Consider the following 22143-nt stretch of genomic DNA (forward strand, 5'->3'; position numbering starts at 1 on the left):
TTAAAGACCACACATCAATGACGTATTACGTCAATTGATGAAAATTCATAGAAGCACATTATTAGCAAGTGTTTTTAAAACTCACCTGACAACTCGCGTTCCCTGATTTCTCTAATCTCTCGCTCTCTCTTTTCTAACGCTTCTATCTCCATTCTTTCACGAGCAGCTGCTTGTCCATACAAACCCATTTGATAAGGACCACTTAGCATTGGATCAAGGTGAGGAGGGAGCATGCCACCGCCAGGTCGCATTCCTCCACCAGGACTAAATCCAGTATGGGGGCGAGCATATTCGCTCAATTGTCGCAAAGCTGGAGTGTCACCAAACGCACCAGGACGAGGGGTAAATCTATCAAAGAGAAATTGGAATGTTGCCAATAAATAAACAGGACAAATGCTAAACGAATGATAAACGGACAATTGACTGATTAAATATTAAAATCTTTACCTTTCAAATGGAGAGTTCATGCCTTCCATGCCTCCTCCTCCAGGTGCACCCATGCCTTGTTGTAAGCTGCTGCCAGGTTTAGGAGTTTCTCGCTTTTCTCTTTCAGGAGTACCGGATACTTGCTTTCTTGCTTGAGCTGCTCGCTCCCGTTCTTCCCTATCCTTCTCTGCCTGTTTCCTCAATCTTTCTTCCCGTTTACGAGCAAGTTTAGAGTCTGGGACAGGTTTAAACTGAAATACAGAAGAACATTTATAAAATTGTTATAATTCATGTTATGAGCTCCCTACAATTCGGTCTTCTACAATCACATAAACTAATAAAATAAACTCACGGTAAGGTCAGTCCTGGCGCAAGAATTAAAATCTCCACGGTTCCAATGTCTTAGAAATATTGCACTTTGACTTCTACAAATACAAAACATGGTTAGTGTTGAGTTGATTATTTCAAATGTTGTAGAATATATATGAATTGTTGTGAACGGAGCCGAAAATTACCTGTGGCATTCAGAATCCTCAACTTTAGGTTCTCTGCAAGTTAATAATGATGCATGCTATGTAATTATACAATATGCCAATAACGTAGTAAAGGTACATGAAAATAATTTAAACAAGGGGCTTACGGGCTAGGACCACGGGGAACTCCATGACTCGGAACATCGTCTCCATCTTCATTATCATGATTATCTGTATCATTCGTATCCGTTGAAGCTAAACTCGAAGATCTTCCATGTGACGAATGTTGGTGCTGGTTATGAGAATGACTTGACGAGTCTCTGGAACTCGAGTGCTTGTTTGAGCTCGACGACTTATTCGAGTGGTGGGAGGAGGAATGATGAGAGCCGGGAGAAACATCACTCATATTGGGTTTCCCAGAGTTGGATGGGTGATTAGCTGGAGACGCTGGCCGTGCCACCGGTGGCTGAGGTGCATTCGAAATGGGCATTCTAGGTCCTGGACCTAGTTGAGGGCCAGGTGGGTACGGTGAAAACTGGTAAGGGCTAAAGTAAGGATATGGGTTGTAGTGATACAAGGGATGAGCATGAGGATGTGGATGGAAAGCTCCAGGAAATGGAGATCCTTGGGCAAGCGGATGAACATTCGGATGTGGAATTGGCCCTGCAAATTTTTAATTTTTATCGGTTAGCTTTTCACTTAGGAGGGGAGGTTGTGTACTATCAACTCCCTGATCTCGATGCCCTTTGGATATTTTGTAGTGTCCCATGAATGTACAAGAACCCTGAAGTGGTTTGATTCCATGGCCACATTTGCGCCCGCCACACCCACTCAAAGGTGCCCAAAAATCGCTTTCACTCATTTAAAACCACACCAAAAATCCAATTTTACTCCAATTTTCAAATTTCTTTCACCATTATACTCCCAGATAGTTGCTTTCTTATTTCCAACATCAAACTCAACTTTTTGAAATTCTTAGTATTTTTAAAATTTAAAATTCTGAATGAGCATTTTTGTAGTAATCAAAAAAACGTTGAGTTTAATGTTGTAAATAAGAAAGCAACTATCTGGGAGTATAATGGTGAAAGAAATTCAAAAATCGGAGTAAAATTGAATTTTTGGTGTGGTTTTGAATGAGTGAAAGCTGGAGTGAAAGCGATTTTTGGGCACCTTTGAGTGGGTGTGGCGGGCGCAAATGTGGCCATGGAATCAAACCACTTCAGGGTTCTTGTACATTCATGGGACACTACAAAATATCCAAAGGGCATCGAGATCAGGGAGTTGATAGTACACAACCTCCCCTCCTTAGTCACCCAATTTTGCGCTTGGGCTAATCAAAATATATGATTCTATCATAAACATGGAAAATATATATATGCCATTTGATTTGATTTACATATTTAAAACCCGAAATTTGTTCCTTCCACATTATATACAATAATAAAACTCACCAAGTCCGGCAGGAGTGGTCATTGTATTTGAGGCCATAGTTGTTACAGAAGGAGGTCCAATAGAAGAGGATGAACCTGGTTGGTGTTGTCCAGAGATGACTTTTGGACTACGATTCTTGTCGCGATCGCGATCTTTTTCTCGATCGCGATCACGATTATTATTATCTCGATTATTATCTCTGTCTCGATGATCCCCTCCGTCAACTCCCACAGAATTTCTTCTATCAGAAAGAAGCTCTCGTTCACTATCTCGTTGTTGTTTAAGTGGTTTGTCTGACGAGTGTGAACCAGGGAATGGCGACGTGGAGGAGGAGGAGGAAGACGATGTCGTCTGAGGGGTGCCAGCCCCCAAAGGAGGATTTACTGTGAGTGGAGGAGCATCGAATGTGGGATATCCAGGAACTTTAACTTCCCTGCAAATAGAGTAAATCGTACGTTAATATACACTAAGAATATTTTAGCACACTCGATGTTTAAAAGTATTAAAGAATCAACACCACTCTGTCATTATATGTGTACATTATTTTTTTTAAATAATAACCTTAACCTACTCACTAACCGAAGACGAATAAATACATTGTGTTTGCTACTTGCCTGAGAGATTGTAGAGGATTTGGCATTACTTCGGCAGGTTTCATATCTCCTATTACAGGTTGTGGGACGTTTATAGAAGAAGCACTTTCAGATACAACATTGTGTGGGTGTGGCGGAAAATGGTGTGGAACGAATGGATAGTGCCCGAGCCCTGGATGCTGCGGAGCATAAAACCGTGATAGTGGACTAGAATACAGCGAAGATTCTGGTGGTGGTGGTGGTGGTGCCGGTGGCGGCGGACCATCCTTTTCGTTCAAGATGCGATCACGGTCACGGTCTATACTTCCGGAATCAGTAGAGTTGTTTTGTTGGGAAACCAACGGAGGGGGAGCACCTGATGGAGGTAAACCAGATTGAAAGAGGCTTGGTGGGGATGTTTTGGGAGCTGATATCCCAGAAGGTAAGTGAAAACTACTATGAAGTCCGGCAGAATTGCCAAACATGTTGGAAGAAGGGGGAAGTGACCCCAAGGGTCCTGTGGATAATGTGGAGCCTTCATCACCGAAAGGAGGCGGTTTTATGATGGACTGACTTGTTGATGGCTTGAGATCTTCTATTATGGGCGACATCAACGCCTTATCCGATTTTATGGTTATAAGGCCACCAGAAGATGGAGATTCCATGGGCAGACTTGAGAATTCACCACTTTCAACACCACCTGTAGTAGCTGTCGATGATGCTGCATTTCCATTTGAAGATCCATATATTCCCAAACTTAGATGACTCGGCCTACTACCAGCCGACTTCTCATCCTTAACAACGGCAACTCCATTAGATTCCGCATAGTTTCTCGCATCAGTTGTGGACGATGCTGAACTATTCGAGTTACTCAATTTTAAATCTTCCGGTGGCGATTTATTAGAAACGGCAGTAGAATCCTTGCAACTATTTTTCCGCGCATCAGACTCTGAAAACTCTTCTTTCACTCGAACAAAACCATCCAACATTCCACTCTCTTCATTTTTAATAATACCATCCTGAGGAATTGGTAGTACAGAGTCATGACAAGGCTCAATTTTAATGTACTTAAGGTCTAATGAATCTTCATTATTTGGCATTGACGATGAACGTGCAGAATCATTAACACTTTCACTCTTTTTCACATCAGCACTTGTTTGAGATTCACAGTTTGAGGAATCAACACTTTCCTCTACACTCTCAGAGTTGGGAATGGAATCAGGTTTGGGAGATTTCTTATTGTTTGTTTCAGATATATCTATTGCCCTAGCCGAAATCGAAAGCTCACTATCTCGGCGGGACCCAGAAGTTCCAGGTAAAGAGTTCCCAGCACTATCGTGGTCAGGGTTAGGAGAAGATGCTCTTGAACTCGAGTTTTCAATGTCAGCATTCTCGTTGTCCAAGTCATTATCAGCATCCAATTCGCCAGTATCAACTTCGTTGTCTTCATCAATTGAACTGGCAATGGAACTGCAGGATGGACTCTGTACAACAAAAATTATGTTATAAATAATGATTAAACTGATAGATAGGCTTATGCAATAAGATGTGGTACGGTACCTCGCCGCGATCTTCTTTGCGCTTCTTATTCCTAGATGACTTCTCATCTTCACTGTCCTTCCCTCGTTTTCTCCCTCGGGGTGCTGGACTCGCAGCATTAGACTGCTCCAAGAATAAAAACAAATATTTCTTTAGAATTATAGTTACTTAATAACATAATTAAGTAAATAGATAAATATTATTATGTGTAAGAATATTTCACAATCGTGCTACTTACCTTATTCTTGCTTTTATCGCTCGAAGATGACGTGTTGCTGGCAGCACCAGGAGATTTTCTACCTGAAATTGTCAATAAATCATATTAAACACTATATTTTTCGTTAATACAACAGTGCTGAATCAAATCAAGAGATATATACTAGGCTTCATTGAACAGACGTGTTTACATGAAATGTTTTGTCTGAAAATTAAATTGCATTTGACAAGTTACCAATTAATTTACCTGAAATTTTCATTTCTGGTTCGGGCGTGCTTGTTCCACTTCCTCTTTTAGGACGATTACGAGCATTCTGGAAAAAAATCACAACATTTTAACTCTTATGCAATGATGCAATGTCCAGTTACAACGTAATTAACACATAAAGCATTAATATTGATGTAGTAAATACACAGGTGTTAATGTAATCAATCGATCAATCAAAATGAAATATAATTATGCATTAGAGAGTTAGTTAAAAGTTTATTTACATTTGGGGGCGAATTTACCAATTCTTTGGTTCGGGTACGCGTTCGGACTCTGCCTTCTTCTTCATTTGCAACTACTGGGCGGAAAAGATACGGTTGGTCTTTGGTACCATCCAGGGTAGGAAGTTCTCCGTACTTTTTAAAGTGAATTCGACAGTCTGTGCATAATAGAATTTTATCCTTCCCAGCATGATGCCAATCCTTTGACCCTGATTAAAAATAATAAACAACTTAATAAGTTGTCACAACAAGCATTACTATACATCACAATATTCTCATTCTGCTCATATTAAAGTTTGAGTTAGGGAACAGTCTGGGCATCCTAGTGAGCGAGTTGACTTTTTCTCCTCGCCACTTACCAGTAATGTAAATGATTTTTGTCACTAAGACTTCTAATTTGCAGCTAATACAAAATGGATTGATTTCGTTTTGGTGGCAATAAATTCCCAAGTTTGTGCTTTACAATTGCCATGTTGCATAAATTCCATAATAAATCTCGGTGAAAAGTATTGGACTGAAACATGATATGAGTCCATGTTTCAGTTCAATACTTTTCTCTGAGATTTATTATGGAATTTATGCAACATGGCAATTGTAAAGCACAAACTTGGGAATTTATTGCCACCAAAACGAAATCAATCCATTTTGTATTAGCTGCAAATTAGAAGTTTTAGTCGAAATTTTTCTCCTTTTCTGGTTCGCGATGCCCCGTTTGGAGAGTGGGAACGGTCACTCTCAAAACCCAAAGCAACTTTTTACATGCAACTGCCTGCATTGTTTACATGAAAATCAGCTGCTCTCTTCGCCCCGCCCCCCCTCATTAGCAAAAAATCTCTCGGCACACAAGGAGACGCAACCGTCGTCTCTGTCTTTTAGTTATGAGATTTTTTCAACGTATATGCATTCTTAATTATAGCCTGAACTCTTTACAAACCAGTCTGTCTTCTAGGGAATATACAAATGTACTTACGTGTTTGATGACAATGACGACAGCAACGACACTGATATCCGCTGAAATCGGAGTCGTCTTCCGAGTCTTCTTCACTGGCTGAGCTTAGATCGCCAGGGTCTTCCTTCCCTTCCTTGTTGCGGGCGTTCCTTGGGGCTCTTATTCTCCTAAGAACACTTTGACGTCGCTATAGGTAAATTACAGTAATTCAAGTTAGTATGTCAGTACCGAGCCAAGTATTTATATGCTGTATAAATCATAAAAATCGTAGCAAAATAGATTTACCTGACGTCTATGGGTACGACTAGGGGCGGCAGCTGGGGTCTTTTTCCAAAGATAGTAGAATTCAATAAGTTCTCCTGTTTCTTTGTTGGGAAGCAATTCTTTCTTTATTCGAAAAAAGTTTTTTCCTGTCAAAATGTGAAATGAAGAGAATAGTCAATATTGATATAATTGAATATAAATCAATGAAGTGTTGAATTAAATCTTCAGTTTTCAACTTACCAAATTGACGAAGTCCTTTCACGAAACGTTTCTAAATTATAATGACACCAATAGTGGTTTAAGATAAATAACGGTATAACTGGTAATAATATTTACAAAAAGTATCAAACTTACCGTTTCATCTTCTGACCATTTTTTGTCAATACCTTTGGGGACAGGGCACTTGACTAAACAGGTAAAGAGTCGGAATTATACACTGTGTTGGTATTTACTGTATTCACCATGTTGGTAGTACTTACCAAGTACTTGTAGGGCTTTACCAGGATCATATCCACTTTCATGCAACTGCAATCACAAATACAAATACTTTCAAAGGTCCGAAAACAAGAAGAGGAATTAAAGAGGATTCCTTTATATAGTTGCAAAGTAAATTACGTATTCCAACAAATGCATTAATAGTGCTACACTGAAAAATACTTACCTTGCAAAGTGCGTTAATAGTAATATCGTCTCTTGATGCTAAAACAAAAAGAAAATACACATTCATTAAATAAATTAGGGTTATTAACCATTCTATCGATATTATTATTACACATAAAAATGATTAACATTTGCAGGATCGAGATTGGTAAAATATGGAGAGCTTACCTGCTAGATAACCGTCGTCCGTGGAGGCAAAACCTGTGAGAAAACGACATACGTGTTACATTGTTAAACTTGAGTCGAATATAGTAATGTTGCATGTATTATATTAGTTATTCTTGACCATGATTTTCTTGCCACATTTTATATATTAAATGACTTTTTAAACTAATATCATGCGTTTTGAGAATACAAATATATATGGTCCCGTACCTGAATTAATTCGATCTCCACCATTACACATCCCTGCGAATGCTGTAAAACAAAAAGGCATGAGAAAAACCACAATAGAAAAAATAGGTACGAACAAATTGTTATGCACTTTTTACCTGCCATAGAGCGAGCGGCTCTCAAGTACATCACCAAGTCTGCATCGTTGGTCACACCCGGTTTCCAAAGCAAATCTTCCCATTCTTTCGGGTCTACTTGTGTACCGATTTGCAGTTCTGGAAGACGTGCCTGTGAAGAGGTGAACATAACTTTATCCATTGTTATCAATTCTACTTTCAGTTTAATAAACGTTACTTACTTGGTGGGACGGTCCAAGCTTTAAAGTAAATAAACAATTATATTAATAATTTACAAACATGGATCAGACTTCTCATTGATGTTTAAAGCAAAATTGCTACTTAGGATTAAAATAATTACCCGTATTTCGCCCTGCGTGGAAGCCAGCCTACGGGTTTCCGGGTTATATCCTAATTTAATGGTGATTTAACTTTGTTAATATTAAGTCAAATGCATTCCAGACAAGTTGTCAGATCTCAAATTCACAGTGTAGTAACCATAATCTGTAATAAATACTTACCCAAAACGTAAAAGAAGCAATCTGGTCCAGGTTTAAAAGATTTCACCAGGGATGATACAAAATCTGTTCATGATACGAAACATAAAAAAAATTAATGTAATATAATTCTCACTACTCATAATCTGGGAAAATATAAGTGATAAATAACTCACGAGAAGAATCGCTGCAGTTGACGTGTTCGACACGACACAATCCCCTAAGAATCAAATTTTATTTATACTTGTGTCTTTTTAAAATGATGGAATTATCAAACCATACCTTAAAACTGAGACAGGGTATGTATCAGTCGCGTCAGAGATGAATAGCTCGCGTCCACTCAACTCAGGTAACTGATCAGCGATGCTCTCGGACTTGCAGCCTGCAACGATAAAAATGACGTATGAAAACAAATTGAAAATTAGGGCGAGATTGAGGTTTTAATTTTTCTGAATGGAAATAATGTTCAAACTCTAACCATTAGCAGATGCTTCAAGACTTGTTCTTGAGGTTCTATGTTCTGTAGTATAAAAAATAGCGTAAACATTAGTTTCGTAGTAGTTTAGAATCAATAGTACATTCTGAAATTGACAATGGCAGTATTAGTGTACTTATATATACCTGTTCTATCTTGAATCAAAAGCTGATAAACGGTTTCAGGAACTTCACATGGTCTGAAAACAAAGAGTAGAGGTTAGAGAATAGGAAACTTTGCCAAATCAAGGAATATGGAAGACTTGTTTAAAATTCTTACCGGTAAAACCACTTGATGTGGACCTATTACAAAAAAAAATAATCATACACGTTTTAATAAATTCAATGTATTCACATGCTTATTCATGAAAATGAAATAACTTACCATCAAGGTGTCCCGTTCTCGCTTGTGCTGCAAATTAATAAGAAACCATTTCATATATTAGTCCAGCATAAACAACTCTATAGTAGCGACACAGTTTGTTTCTCAAATAACCTCAAATGTCCTGTCGAATTAACTGTGTATTAATTCAAGTTTTCGTAGATATATTTGTAAAGACACATCTAGCCTACGTATATCATACTTAAAGCAAGAATGAAAATGAACCAAAGCAGCAGCTATTATCACTGCCTTGTTAATATTTATTGCGTGGTTATTTTTGGTTCTCCTCAACTTCACATTTGTCTCTCTCCTTCCAAATTCGGTACGTAAGTACAACTGAGGATGAGCTTGCTACTACTCCCTCTCATTCACTATGAAAGTGCATACTTACAACAGTGAAGAAAAAAGAAGATAAAGTGAACTCAAAGCTTTACTTAATCTCTTATCCTAAGTAGAATAAATTATGCAGATTTACACACTCTTAGTGTTTGTACCAACACACTGACACCGACTGCACGTCACAAAGCAAATATCCGAAAACAGATGCTTAGCAAATAATGATCAAGATCTCGACGCCAATCACTCGCACTTGAGGAATATTATCATCACGGTTTGCGTGGATTGTGTTCACATTCGACTCGAGAAAAAACTCAGAACCACGCAAGTTGGGTCAAAGCGACATTGACATTAAGTAATTTACGCTGTTTGCCAACAATGTGCAAATCTATTTATTCAGTGTATAAACCGTATAGGTGGCTGAATCCTTTAGATTCAAAGATTAAAATTTTTACCCACCATCTACACACTTTCTCCTACTTTATAATAAAAAGTAAATAAATAAACAAAGTATTTAATAATACAGGGATACCAGGTGATGTAACCAAAAATAATAACCTGCGATAATTTTCTCAAGGGCAGAGTTTTGGGAGGAGAGAAAGAGAGAGTGAAAGGTGAGTGAGTGAGGGAGATCAAAGAGGCGACTGATAAATATTGAATATTCAATCCGTGGAGGAGTAGGTATGGTGTAGTAGGAGCTGATAATGGAGTGGATGGAGTGGAGAAAGCAGAGCGAGGAAAGTGGAAGAATAAGACTCTTCCTTCCTCCGCTAATGCTCTTTCCTGCACGGACCAAACACCTTCTTCTTTTCCTACCTACTACCTTTCCTCTCTTCTATCTCGTCGAATTCGGGCGAAATAAAAGTAAACCCGGGTAAGAAAGAAAAAGAGAGAGGCTGTTGTGAGTGAAGGGAGATTTTCCACACGGGAATATAAATACCAGAGAAAAGAGTTCATACATACATGTCGATGGAGAAAAAGAGATCCACCTACCACCTACCTATCACCTTCACCCATAATCCTTTCACTTTCACCACCAATTACGTATGCCCATCATATTTGTTTATAAAAATGTACTTATCAAAACCCATTTTATTATCAGGAGCGGTCAATCCAACTCATTGTAAAATTTGTACTGATCTTAGACTCGGATGCTAATAACTTGTATACTTCCACATACCCATTTGAATTGTTATAATTACATTGGATTGGAAAAGTCTGCGTGTTTATTTTGATGGATTGGCCGCATTGACTGGGTGAACCGTACAACAACGAGATTGTGGTGGTACAACTGCATTACACACTACACACGACGATTTACAACAAGGCTTATTCTTGACTATTTATTACTACTCCTCCTGTTCTGCTCCGTCTTAATACGAGCGAGATGGAGTGGTGGTGATCAGGGTGAAAGGTGAACTGAGAGTTGAGAAGGAGCGCTTACCCTTGACACGGCGACCCATGATTGGAACACCCCTTCCTGGTCCTTTCAAACTAAATTTTCACCAAGTAGTGCTGATATGTTTAGAAATATTTGGAGATTTTTACCAGCTCCGTTAACTCGTGACTCTACACTTCAGCCATTTTCAATTCCACTGACTGTTGCCACATCTCTGTGGCTCCATCAACCCTCTCCTTGGCTCCTCAGTCCCTCCACTCTCCGCGTCCCTCTCTCGCATCGCATATTACCAGCGAACGAGCCACAATGTGAATCTCATAATATAAACTTCCTCTCTCTCTCTCGAAGGGTGGGGTCTTGCAAACAACTCGTCCAAATAAAACACTATTTACCACATCGTAAACTGCATGCCCAGCTACACAGCAAGCACCTCCGTAAAAGAAAATGTTCAGCATCTTGCTTGCTTGGATTTTACAATGCATAGTAGTATCTCTTGGTTTTGTGTTATTGCCGTATAGCATCATCACCAACCTCATCATCATCTCGATTAATAAGCAACTAACCCTTTGCATATTATCTCCTTGCAAGTTTCACCTCTTTGTAGTGTAATGTACAAGCAGAGTGGAATGGATTTGAAAAATGTTTGCTTGGACAATAATTTGTAAATGCTCCGTAGGCTTTCCTTTGCTTCCGACCAACCTTTTTCTTTCTCTCCCGGATTCGGGGAAACCGAGTTCTGTTCCGAGGTTTGCTCCTGGAATGATAGAAATGTGTCCCCCATTTGTGGGTATTTAGTTCGCCTTTAGTTAGGTCGACTGGGGTCAAAATGAGCATTCATTCCGTTCCCACCTCGGGACACGGGTATTAGCACTCGACACAACAGACAAAAACCCAATCTCTTTACATCACACCACCACAACATTTCAAATCTTTTACACCACCACGATCACCATCTCCTCCAACGAATACCCCTCTCGTATCACTAAAATCCTCCTTCCGATAAGGCCACGCTAAACGGTGTGAGTGAAGGAACAAGATGAGAAAGTGGTGCTGGAAGGGAGATAAGTTGTAAACAAAATGCGGATGCCTGCCTTCCTCCATCATTAATGTTACACATGCTTTTACACGCAATTACATGACACCCTTTTTCCTACCTTGGCCATATTTTTTTTGTACTTATTAGTCTTATCTGCATCTTTTGATAAATTGCGCGTGCACGCCAATTTTGACAGCTGCATTATTCGTTTCACTTCTATGAATGTGATGAGTATTCGTAAATACATTAACTTCTCAAGTCGTAAATGTACGTATAAACAAACATAGTGGTCACCTATGTACGCAGAATGCACATGCTAGAATATTTGAGATTTTAAGATAAGAGCAGAAAATGTACGTTGTTAAACGGTTCAACACAAAACTTAATCTCCACTAAATTCTAATGAGTTTCTAATTATCTGCTCAGTCAATGTCAGTACCCATTACTTCTACGACGATGCTGATGATGGTCAAATTTGCCATTTGCACCTTCATCATCCACATTTGTTCTTTTAATGTAAAGAAATGGTCCACTAATACAATGAAACTAATACATATGTTTAGCAGTATATTTGACACTTTCTACATAAAATACTATACACAAAAAAATCTTAAAATTTGAATGAAGAAAATTTCCAAATTTTAGATTTTTTTAAATGTTCGAGGGATGGAGAGGAAAAAGTACGAAACTTTTGCCTAAAACCATCAAAAAAAATGATGACCGTCTCCGAGAAATTCGCTGCAGATAGAGCGAATTTTCCAACTGCGCCCCTCCCACTCCAATCCCACTCCGGGTGATGGGAGGTGTAGAAAGGTAAGGCTGGTACCGTTGGACCTAAAACAATCAGCGCTACAAACAGTACTAATCTTAAAGTCAATTTTTTGTCCGAATTTCGAATTTCATCATTGTTATTCATTTCCTGAATTTCATCCTTTACGTGAGTTTACGACCATGGGATTTTCAAACGAAATTTTTGCTAACGCTGTGACCTCATAATGAATGCCCGTAATGTAATGTCACCATTGGACTGACGGAATCGAGATAAATAAAGCTAAGACGATGCAAGTGATCTTCTCAAGAGTAGGGGAACCTATCTCTCTTTTGTCCCATAGAATAGAAATGACTATAGGATCAGAGAACATGAGATAAATTAAACGGAAGTTCGCGTCAAGGTAGATGAATGGTGAAGGACCCCTGCCGCAGACAAATCCCTTCTCCAAATTAAACTTAAAACCAATTCAGAATTACCCCAAAATCACATTACTAATAGTCATTTGGCTTTGCACATGTTGTACTTTCATATACATACATAAAGATTCATTACATCTTAACAGCTTCATTGATGTAGATTTTTTCAAAAACGGTTATCAAATAACGGAATATGAGACAAGATTGCAAGTATCGTTAGTAGCTGTCTACACAGTTGAACTTGAGGTGTTTGGCTGGTGGCACTACTTGTCAGGATGTAGGATCACATCTTGCATGTATGTCCACGTCAAACAAAAGTTTTTCATCTAATTCCGAGCATTACTACTAGAAAGAAGAAGGGATGGATTTTCTCTCTCCTCATCCTGTAGGAAACAAATGTCCACATTAAACCCAAATGCAGCGAGCGACGGTGTGCGACCGACATCACCACGCCACCATTCACCGCCGACCACAACTCCAACTTAGATACCAGTACCACTGCTCTAGGAAAATACGGAGGAAGGAAGATGAACATTTTGAGAAGAGTTGTTGGATGGAGAGAGTAGTGGGCTTCATGGGAATTCCAAATCTCGTTTCATCAACACTTTTCCACCCAGATAACAATGCGACCGACCAAGCAACCAACCAAACGAACAAAACCAAAGCAGGCAGCTCGATCTCCTTCTCGTAGATTTCACCCTCTTCTTCGGATCCTTAATCAGTTTGAGGACTTATTTTTGCTTGATCAAGGGCGTCATTCCTTCCTGTCACTACTTCAGTTGATGTGTGTGAGCCAAAGTTGTTGCTGCTGTGCTTCCACAATTACACTCATTTTATACTCTACAGAGTATTTTTATTGGATGCTTTATTACTCTCAATAGGCTCGAAATAACTCGCTTATTCGCTCCAGCTAATTCCAGGCTAGCAATGTTTCTCTCAACATATTTGCTCAATTTCAGCCATCCATAGGGCAACTTTTATTCACCTCAAAATCTCTTTAACATTATTTTGCATTGCTTAAAACCAGATGAAGGAATTGGGTTTATACTTTTATCCTTCTTTTCTATATCTGGAAGCATTAACATTAATATGACAGAAAGTCATAGGTATGTATGTAGCATAGAAATCCCACTCACAGAACAATATAGTAGTAATAATAATAATAATTATTATTATTATTCACCTATGACTGTAATATTTTATTTCGTTGATCTACATACATTCAGCCCTGCGTCGGCATAGTGCATGGGATTGTATTGTATGTACATACATATGTACAGAGTATGCACGTAAATGTACATTAAAGATGATGATTTCGCTTTCACAAACGAATAATAAAATTGCAGCAAATCATTAACAACGCAGCCAACATCAGCAGACGATGATGCTGCATCATCAAATTGTTGAACATGAACGAACACTATGTGAACTATGACTTGTTGCAACCACCAATTAAGGAGATCTAATGTGACAATCCAATCAACAACAGTTTCTGTAACGTTTATTCACTCGTCCACTGCACCGTAGAATATTATTAGTATTCGTGTAAAACTAGGTGACAAATGATTACAAAAAATAAATAATGGTAATTCTTCTCGTTAATCTAAACAACCTATGCATATTCATTTTTAATCCAAAGAAAGAGAACAACAAAAGAATAGTGCATGCTTAAAACGATTACGAAATACTGCGAAGGCAACACATTGATTATCCTTATGACAATTTCCCATAAAATACAGTTTTGTGTGTAATTAATCAATTGGCACAACTTAATTTTTAGGCAGGCTTAATCTAAATCTGGTCAGGAGACTAATAAGGTGTGTATTTATAAAGAGAGGAAAGCAATAAAAGGCTCATTAGTTCCAACATTATAAACATTTTCGACAGACGCATGAGGATATTATAATAATGAGCTCTGAGGCACAAGGTTCACCCATCCCATCATCCTGCTTTCTGGCAGGCAGCACATCGTACATAGTCAACCATAGAATTATTATCATATATTTGAACATATAGCCATATTCCTTCGTCTTCTGTTGATGTTGCTGGTAATTTGCTATGGTGAAAAATTCTAAATCATACACAAACTTATTGTTACAAAATTTAAAAAAAAGTTGCATCTCCATTGTAATTAGTCACAATAAATCGCATTTTTAGCCCGAGTCAGGGCTTATGGAACCGGTCTGTCCGTCTATCTGTCTGTCTGAATCACGATAACTCTCTTTAAACTTATCCTATCGACTTGAAATTTGGTACACATGTAGTATGAGGCAAATGAGGAGTTAAGTTCGAAGATGGGCGAAATCGGTCAAGTGGTTGACCGGTGGGGGTCATGTAGGTGGGTGGGGTATTCTGCACCAAAATTTCAAAATTGTAGTAGAAAGCTGAAATTTGGTACAGAAGTTGTTAATGGTTCCTAATGAAAGAATATGAAGTCAAATTGGAAAATTTTGTAACCGGAGTCATCCTATGGGGTGACCCATACCGATTTTTCAAAATCGTCCAATCGAGCTGAAATTTGGCATGGATGTTGCTAATGGACTCTAATGCAAAAATATGAAGTGAAATTGGGAAAGTTGTTATGCATAGGGACCCTATGGCATGACCCATACTGATTTTCAGAAGTTGTCTTAAAAAGATGAAATTCAATCGGATCCAATCTCTGACTCGGGCTGTATGAAGGCTGCACTGTAGGTTTTGTAAGCGGACTCGTTGCAATTTACCAGCAATAAAATCGCCCCCGGGTATCGACAATTTCTATTTCTTCAAGTACTCCTGCTTTATTTTCTATAAGTACCTCGACGTCATCACTCCCAATCCTAAGAACATTTGAGTTATGATGTCGAGGTAAAACAGGAGTACATCAGAATTGTCATACTATTGAAAACTCTTCGTTTTTTCATACAGATTAGTTAATCTCATGTATGCTACACATTATTTTGCAGATACATATGTTCCTACATATAATATACACGACCAAGTAGATTATTTTTTTATTATTTCAGATAGGGACAATTTTGTACGGCGCTGGTCGTTTAGCTTTTTTTAAATAAATGATGATGTAAAACATTTTTTGAACTCTGCGATACACTACTTTACTCGTGAAAATAAAGATACACAATATAATTCAGAAATAAATAAAAATTAGATGGCTTTTCTTTATCTCTTTTGTTGGTTTCTTATTCACATCAGTGTTTCCCTATTTAGGTCTGAAAATCATGAGGACGCCACATTGGCTGCTGCCTGCCAACTTGCCGGCTCGCGTCGCTTGCTTGATAAACAATCAAGCAATAACCTCTCTCGATCTCCTCCATACTCGCTGCTCGCTCATTTTCAACCTCTTCAAAGTGACGACTCGCACTATTTTTCCTCCTCTGAAGATAAATTATTTTTCGAGTCTTTTTCAACAAACACAAATAATTTAATAAGTAAAAGGACAAGTTCGAGTTTTTTTTAAAACGTAAGTGTTTAATTAATTTCATCCTTTTTTATTTTCACCTCAGAGATCATAAATTTTAGACTACTAAAATTTAGTAGGTATTGTTTATAATTGGTTATTTATAACACAATGTAGATCAGTTATAAATGTTATAGAGCTAAACTATGTAGTTATATCACAGTGATCATCATTTTCTGTATTTCCTAGTGCTTGGTCCCTGATGGATCGTTCGTCGATGACGAAGGTGGTTTTTGTCGTTTGGCCGACGGAGGCTGTAGAATTTTTATTCTACGATGAAAGTGGTGAATTTCTCGACGTGGAGTTTGTCGATTCTGACGGTAACTAGTACTAACAATCTGCATTATTGTGTTTTTCCCTGGGAGAGCTGCTTAAATATGTACATGTCTTATTTCTGGTATTTCAGATCCTGTAAAATCGCCCCGTCTTCGTGTCAGGAGGGTGATTATATCTAATAAAATTCAAGAGTTCTTCCTGGAAGATGAGGCGAACAATGTCTTCAAGGGAGTGACCCTATGTTCATCAGAATATTCCAAGTGGTTGAAAGACAAGAAGCTTCCGAAAAGGCTTGTCGTAGTTCGATATAGGCGAGCATTGAATGGCTTTCAACAAGTAAAACAAGGTAGGTTTTTATACCACTGTGGAAATAATAATTAATCTTTCAGATGAACTAAAGTATTTTTATTTTTATTTGTTGTATTCTAAAGAATCTCTTGATCCAGTAGTCGTCATGCTGGTGGATTCCCAGCCTGAAAACGAGGATGATCTGGATTATGACCTTTTGTCACCAAGAACTCTGGGGCAAGTGATTGCTTCCCCCGACTTTTCCAACTTGCCGTTACCCAAACAAACCCTCATCCACGAATTGTTTGGAAGCAAGTTTTCTGGTGAGTTATTCTTGCGCCACATTTTATAGCAGTGTCGCCTCATTGAAATAATTTAAACATAGTCAGTCACGTATGTATACCTTTCTAATTATAATTCCCAACAGATGAAACTGAAATATTTGACCCAACTGTTGCACCTCCTGCCACTGTGGACTCGTCATCATCTCGACATGCGTCTTCCGATATTATTGCAGATGTTTCTAGTAAGAGTAACTCAATTTACCTGTGCGCCACAGTAGTTGTAGATAAATATGAATCATGTTTGAAACTTATTTTTACTTTAATTTTAATAGAACTCGTTCCTGCCACTGTGGGGTCCTCGCTTCCGTCTATCCGTGCGAATTTTGACATCCACTTAAGCACAGACGAGGAAGAAGACGATGAGGACAACGAATACCTTGAGATGTCTCTGTGGGAGCTGGACAGGATTTTGAGAAGTGCTAGCTGGAGAAAACTGGCAGGGTCAGTCCACAAAAAGATCTCCAAGGCATATGGTAATAAATAACAGCTAAATGGTTAATTCCTTGCAATTTCTTGTAATTATAATCACTGTGATTTAATGTGTTCTTTTCAATTCTTTATTCTAGACGTTGCGAAAGCAAAATCTGAAAGTCAGTACGGGGACAACCAGAGGCCAACATCAAGTACTAACAGAGGTACAATTAAATGGTATGCCACTGTATACGTTTGGTTAATTTAAACAATTACAAATGTTAATAACTTAGATCCGGGTCAGAACAATGAGAAGTATCCTAAAGTAACTCAAGGTCCTGCCACTGTGACACCTCCATGTCCATCCTGGGAGTTCAACTATGAAGATGATGAGCTGGGAGGAAATACGAGTTACGAGGAGATGACGGCCAGCGAGTTGGAAGATGTAATGGACTTTGACTGGGGGCAACTTTCGCCATATTCCAAAGATGACGTAGTCGACGCGTACAAGAGAATCAATGAAGAAGGTTAAGGTACTTTGACTTTATGCTTGTTCCTCAGTGGATTTAAATTTAACAAGAAATGATTACTATAATACTTGTGGTTTTTAGATGAGAACAGTGATGATACTTCCATGAAATGTAAGATATTTCATTCTCTTTAGTCAGCCACAGTAGCATAATTGTAAACTGTAATTGCTTTTATTTGTGATTTTTTTAGCTCTTTATTCTCCCACTGTGGGTGCATCCAGTACCACCCGTCGGTCTTTTCAACATGACTTGACATCGCACGATGAGGACGATGACTTTGCTATGGCGTCACCATCGAGTGAAATTTCAGACGACGACGATGATGATAATTTTGACGGTAGTATTATTTAATTTGCCACTGTGAGAATTAGGGTAGTACCTGTGTATAAAATATTTTTTGGTTTGTTTATAGTGATTGTTGAAGATGAGAATTCGGATGATGAGGTGATGCCTTCTCCTCCAAAAAAGAGCAAACTTCCTCCAGGGTAATAATACCATGATTGAATAATGTGCTCCTGGAGCAAGTATTTTGGTATTAATTGGAATTGATCATTTGTATAGGATTAGGAAAATAAGGGAATCTGGTAGAGCTAAGGATCCGAACAAATCTTATCCTTATGTTTGCAAATATTGTGGGAAGGATTTCACACAAAACTGTCATAGACTTCGTCATGAAAGAGATCATGAGAGAGTACCTCGAGAAAAATCCAAACTGTAAGTACTCAATTATCTGCCCCTGGGACCACAGCATGTTGACACATTATTCATTTCTTTAGGACAAAGAAGGGAGTCTTCAAGTGCAATGAATGCAAATATTCTGGTGAATACAAGCACCACTTACAAAGTCATGTTAGAAAATTTCATTTAGCCATCGATCCGTCAACTGCGTAAGGGCAACATATATCAAAAACTAATGTAACCAGTTTAATGTTTAATTTGCCTTATTAACTTGTAGCAACCAGAGCAATTTGACATACATAAACCCACTAACCCATCACTCCCAAATGGCTAATAGGGGAGAGACCCCATTACAACCCTCATCCACGGATTTCCAGGAAAAGTGTCGTTCAATGACAGACTGGGTAGTGGCCTATCGTGATCAGAGAATTATCAGTTTAAACAAAAGACCTTGCTCTGTATATCTTGCGGCGACCCTGGGTCCTCACTATGACGACAAATCGGATCCTTTCGAGTTCGCGCTTAGTGGCGCGCCTGGTGTCCGGTTTTACATCGGGTTTAGCTCCTTCAACATTGGTGTCGATAGCCACCACTTCACATTTCCAGAGAGTTCGCCCCTGGGACAGGCATACGTGCGAGGGGAAAAAGTCCTTCAACATCATGTCTGGCCGTTCACTACAAGGCCAACCCACGCCGAGAATTGTGATGAAGGGAGAGCGTTTGAGGCATTTTTAATTGTAAGTGAACCTGTTACTTAATTTCTTAGTTGTTACAGTAACATGTCTAACTCATAACAATGGTATATTTAGGAATATACCCTCACCTTGGCTGAGTATAAAATAAAGAATGGGGTCAACGTACATATGCACAATCAACACCGAGAAATTTCCTCATTTCTCAATCGTCTTCCAGAACATAAGCAACGAGAAGCCATCAGGATGGGGATCACAGGCACGCCGTTTTTATGTGCACGCAAAGCATGCGATGGACACTGTGACGCTTATCTGCACCCGGATAAAAAGTGGTACAAAAAATTGGAGTTCCCAACCAAAGCCAAGGTGGCAGCTGTCACGCCATTGAAGCGGTCTTCAAAGAAGTCCCGCCTGCCCCGTGCTAATCCAGCAAGCAACCAGAAGCCAGCAAGCAAGAAAAAGCAGACACCAGTAGACCCCGAAAATAAGGTCACTCATCGTTTGAACGAGTTGAAAGACAAACTCGCGATTAAGAAGGGGTACGTTTATGTGCTACTTCTCCTAAACAAATCAGATTTTGTCCCCGGGACCACTGACGTCGACGCGTGTAGGTTTCTAAACCAAAGTAAGAATCGAAATATCGTGGTTCCTTATTATATTGGGAAGTCATGTGAACCTCATTTTGCCGGGCATCACGAACGAAATCCAGAACTAAGCGGACCCGCCAAAATGGCCTCAAGTGGGCAATATTTCGTGATCCAAATTGCTTTGTTTGAAACAGCGTCCAGAGAAGAGTCTAGCCAGCTGGAATCTTTATTAATTGTGAGTTCCACAGTGGCAAGTTTTTTAATATATATTGCGTGTGATAAAATGTAGACAAGAAATTAACCAATTTTTTATATATATTTAGCTGGCCTCGCTAATTCAACGGCGAAAGGAAATGCACGGTCCTCAATTTGAGCCGATTAATAAGAATATGCCCTGGACAGCATTGGACACTTGTGATGAACAAAAGATCGCCGGAGCCGTGAAACTAGGAATGGCTGGTGTTTCACCAATCACCCTTGCGAACTACCCACCAGTATTCACCGTACCAAATTTCGAGCTTCCGATCGATCTAGGCCACCAGATTCGAAGCAACCAAATCCAAGACATCACAGGTGATGTCTCAGAGACGGTATACTAATAGTTTCTAATACACATGTTAAATGTTAATGAGCATACATGAGTTATAACCTCGTTAATAAATAAATTTTGTGAATATTATATTATTCACATTTGATGAATATTTGATGAATTTATTTATTCATAAATAAATTTTCATAAATGAAATTTATGAAATAAAATTTTCAAAAAAACATGTTGTGGGATCAGGTTATCTCATAAAGTAAACTGTCACATCAACTCCACCAACTACTGCACTGGCTCATGGCTGGCTTAAAACCGTGAGGTATGATGCTCTCACTATTCATTCGTATTCTCTTTCTGCAAGGCTATTCAATTCCTAAATCTCAATCCTTTCATTCTTCTTAGCTCCTCTCTCTCTCTCGCTCTTTCGTCTCTTGTACACAACCACCACGCAATTTACACAAAACACAAAGCAAAGTATTGAGCATTGCTTTATTATTTGTGCTCAACACAAAGCCTTCATCGCTTCTCTCAGCCACAATCCATTCCGATCCCATATGCACCATATTTTCTGCTGTAGAAATAAAATATGATTTTTTGATTCTGTTAAATTAATGTGCCTTGTACTTGCACAAGTAACAAGAGAGCATCTAAAAAAATCTAATATTTAGTTATATCGTATGTAAGCTGATGTTATTGAGATGCGTGAAAGGTGATATGAATCGACAAATTTGTTCCTCAAACCTACTGGAATTTGATATGATTTGGAACATCTTCAATTTCCAACTTTGATTTAACTGATTTAAGATATTTAATCATGATGCATAGCATAATACATTCCACTGCTGCATGATTAATAGAATTGACAGAGTCGGCATTTGCAATCGGTAATAATGGGGGCAGCAAATCTGCGAGTTTGAATTAGGTAAGTGAGAATAAGATGCAAAATCGTGCTATCAAATTTTCACCATTATTACACGCTTTGTAGCTAAATATATCCAAGTCCGGCACCTTACCTACGACACCTTTCACCTCACAGTAGTAAAAAAAGCTGGTGGAGTAACGATGAGGAGTGACATGAGCGATCATGAGCTTGAAATGCAAATATTCTTCAATTTGGAGACACTTTGGAGAATAGAGGACGTAAAAAGAGGAAGGAGGCTGTGAGTGAGAAAGTGCAGCAGAGGGCAACTCAAGTTGACTCCCTCTCTCTCTCACAAGTAATAGAGATGGATGGTTTATGGAAGCTTTAGCTTACATGATAAAAGAAGAAGATGTGCTGCTGCTGCTTCTGCGGGAACAAACGCCCCAAAGAGAAAAGATTCAACCTCACACGGAGAAAAGCTCGTCGAAATGGATCCGAAGCTACATATCTTATGCTTACTTCTCCTTGTCAACTCTGCCACAGAATTTACAAAACACACCGTCGCCCGACTTTCTGACAGTCTGCTTAACCTCTTCGAATCACTTTTTAACAACAATTTAACTTGCATTGTTCTCAGAACTGCAATGTTAGCATATATTTCATTGAGTTTAAAGTTAAAATTTGCATGATGTAT

The 22143-nt window shown here is 38.7% G+C and overlaps 1 protein-coding gene across 3 annotated transcripts in view; it reads right to left on the reverse strand.

Moving 5' to 3' along the window:
- LOC110847902 (arginine-glutamic acid dipeptide repeats protein) overlaps window positions 1-22143 on the reverse strand; it is a 38907-nt gene that overhangs the window by 2565 nt on the left and 14199 nt on the right. The window contains exons 1-30 of one of the 3 annotated variants that reach the window (XM_022094939.2): window positions 10602-10756; window positions 8825-8851; window positions 8720-8742; window positions 8587-8639; window positions 8444-8485; window positions 8248-8347; window positions 8142-8185; window positions 7990-8052; window positions 7830-7879; window positions 7711-7728; window positions 7511-7640; window positions 7395-7436; window positions 7188-7220; window positions 7021-7058; window positions 6839-6884; window positions 6714-6766; window positions 6600-6630; window positions 6381-6505; window positions 6117-6282; window positions 5150-5355; window positions 4905-4971; window positions 4680-4741; window positions 4463-4564; window positions 2945-4386; window positions 2351-2763; window positions 1067-1562; window positions 942-974; window positions 779-851; window positions 448-677; window positions 86-348 (exon numbers count right to left, since the gene is read on the reverse strand). In XM_022094939.2, the coding sequence (XP_021950631.1) occupies window positions 86-348; window positions 448-677; window positions 779-851; window positions 942-974; window positions 1067-1562; window positions 2351-2763; window positions 2945-4386; window positions 4463-4564; window positions 4680-4741; window positions 4905-4971; window positions 5150-5355; window positions 6117-6282; window positions 6381-6505; window positions 6600-6630; window positions 6714-6766; window positions 6839-6884; window positions 7021-7058; window positions 7188-7220; window positions 7395-7436; window positions 7511-7640; window positions 7711-7728; window positions 7830-7879; window positions 7990-8052; window positions 8142-8185; window positions 8248-8347; window positions 8444-8485; window positions 8587-8639; window positions 8720-8742; window positions 8825-8827 (4447 nt within the window). In that variant the 5' untranslated portion in view covers window positions 8828-8851; window positions 10602-10756. Of the gene's footprint in view, window positions 1-85; window positions 349-447; window positions 678-778; window positions 852-941; window positions 975-1066; window positions 1563-2350; window positions 2764-2944; window positions 4387-4462; window positions 4565-4679; window positions 4742-4904; window positions 4972-5149; window positions 5356-6116; window positions 6283-6380; window positions 6506-6599; window positions 6631-6713; window positions 6767-6838; window positions 6885-7020; window positions 7059-7187; window positions 7221-7394; window positions 7437-7510; window positions 7641-7710; window positions 7729-7829; window positions 7880-7989; window positions 8053-8141; window positions 8186-8247; window positions 8348-8443; window positions 8486-8586; window positions 8640-8719; window positions 8743-8824; window positions 8852-10601; window positions 10757-22143 lie in introns of those variants that run through there. The other 2 variants (XM_022094938.2, XM_022094937.2) reach the window with 2 other exon arrangements.

Source organism: Folsomia candida, unplaced genomic scaffold (assembly GCF_002217175.1).
Source record: "Folsomia candida strain VU population unplaced genomic scaffold, ASM221717v1 Fcan01_Sc003, whole genome shotgun sequence".
NCBI lineage: Eukaryota > Metazoa > Arthropoda > Collembola > Entomobryomorpha > Isotomidae > Folsomia > Folsomia candida.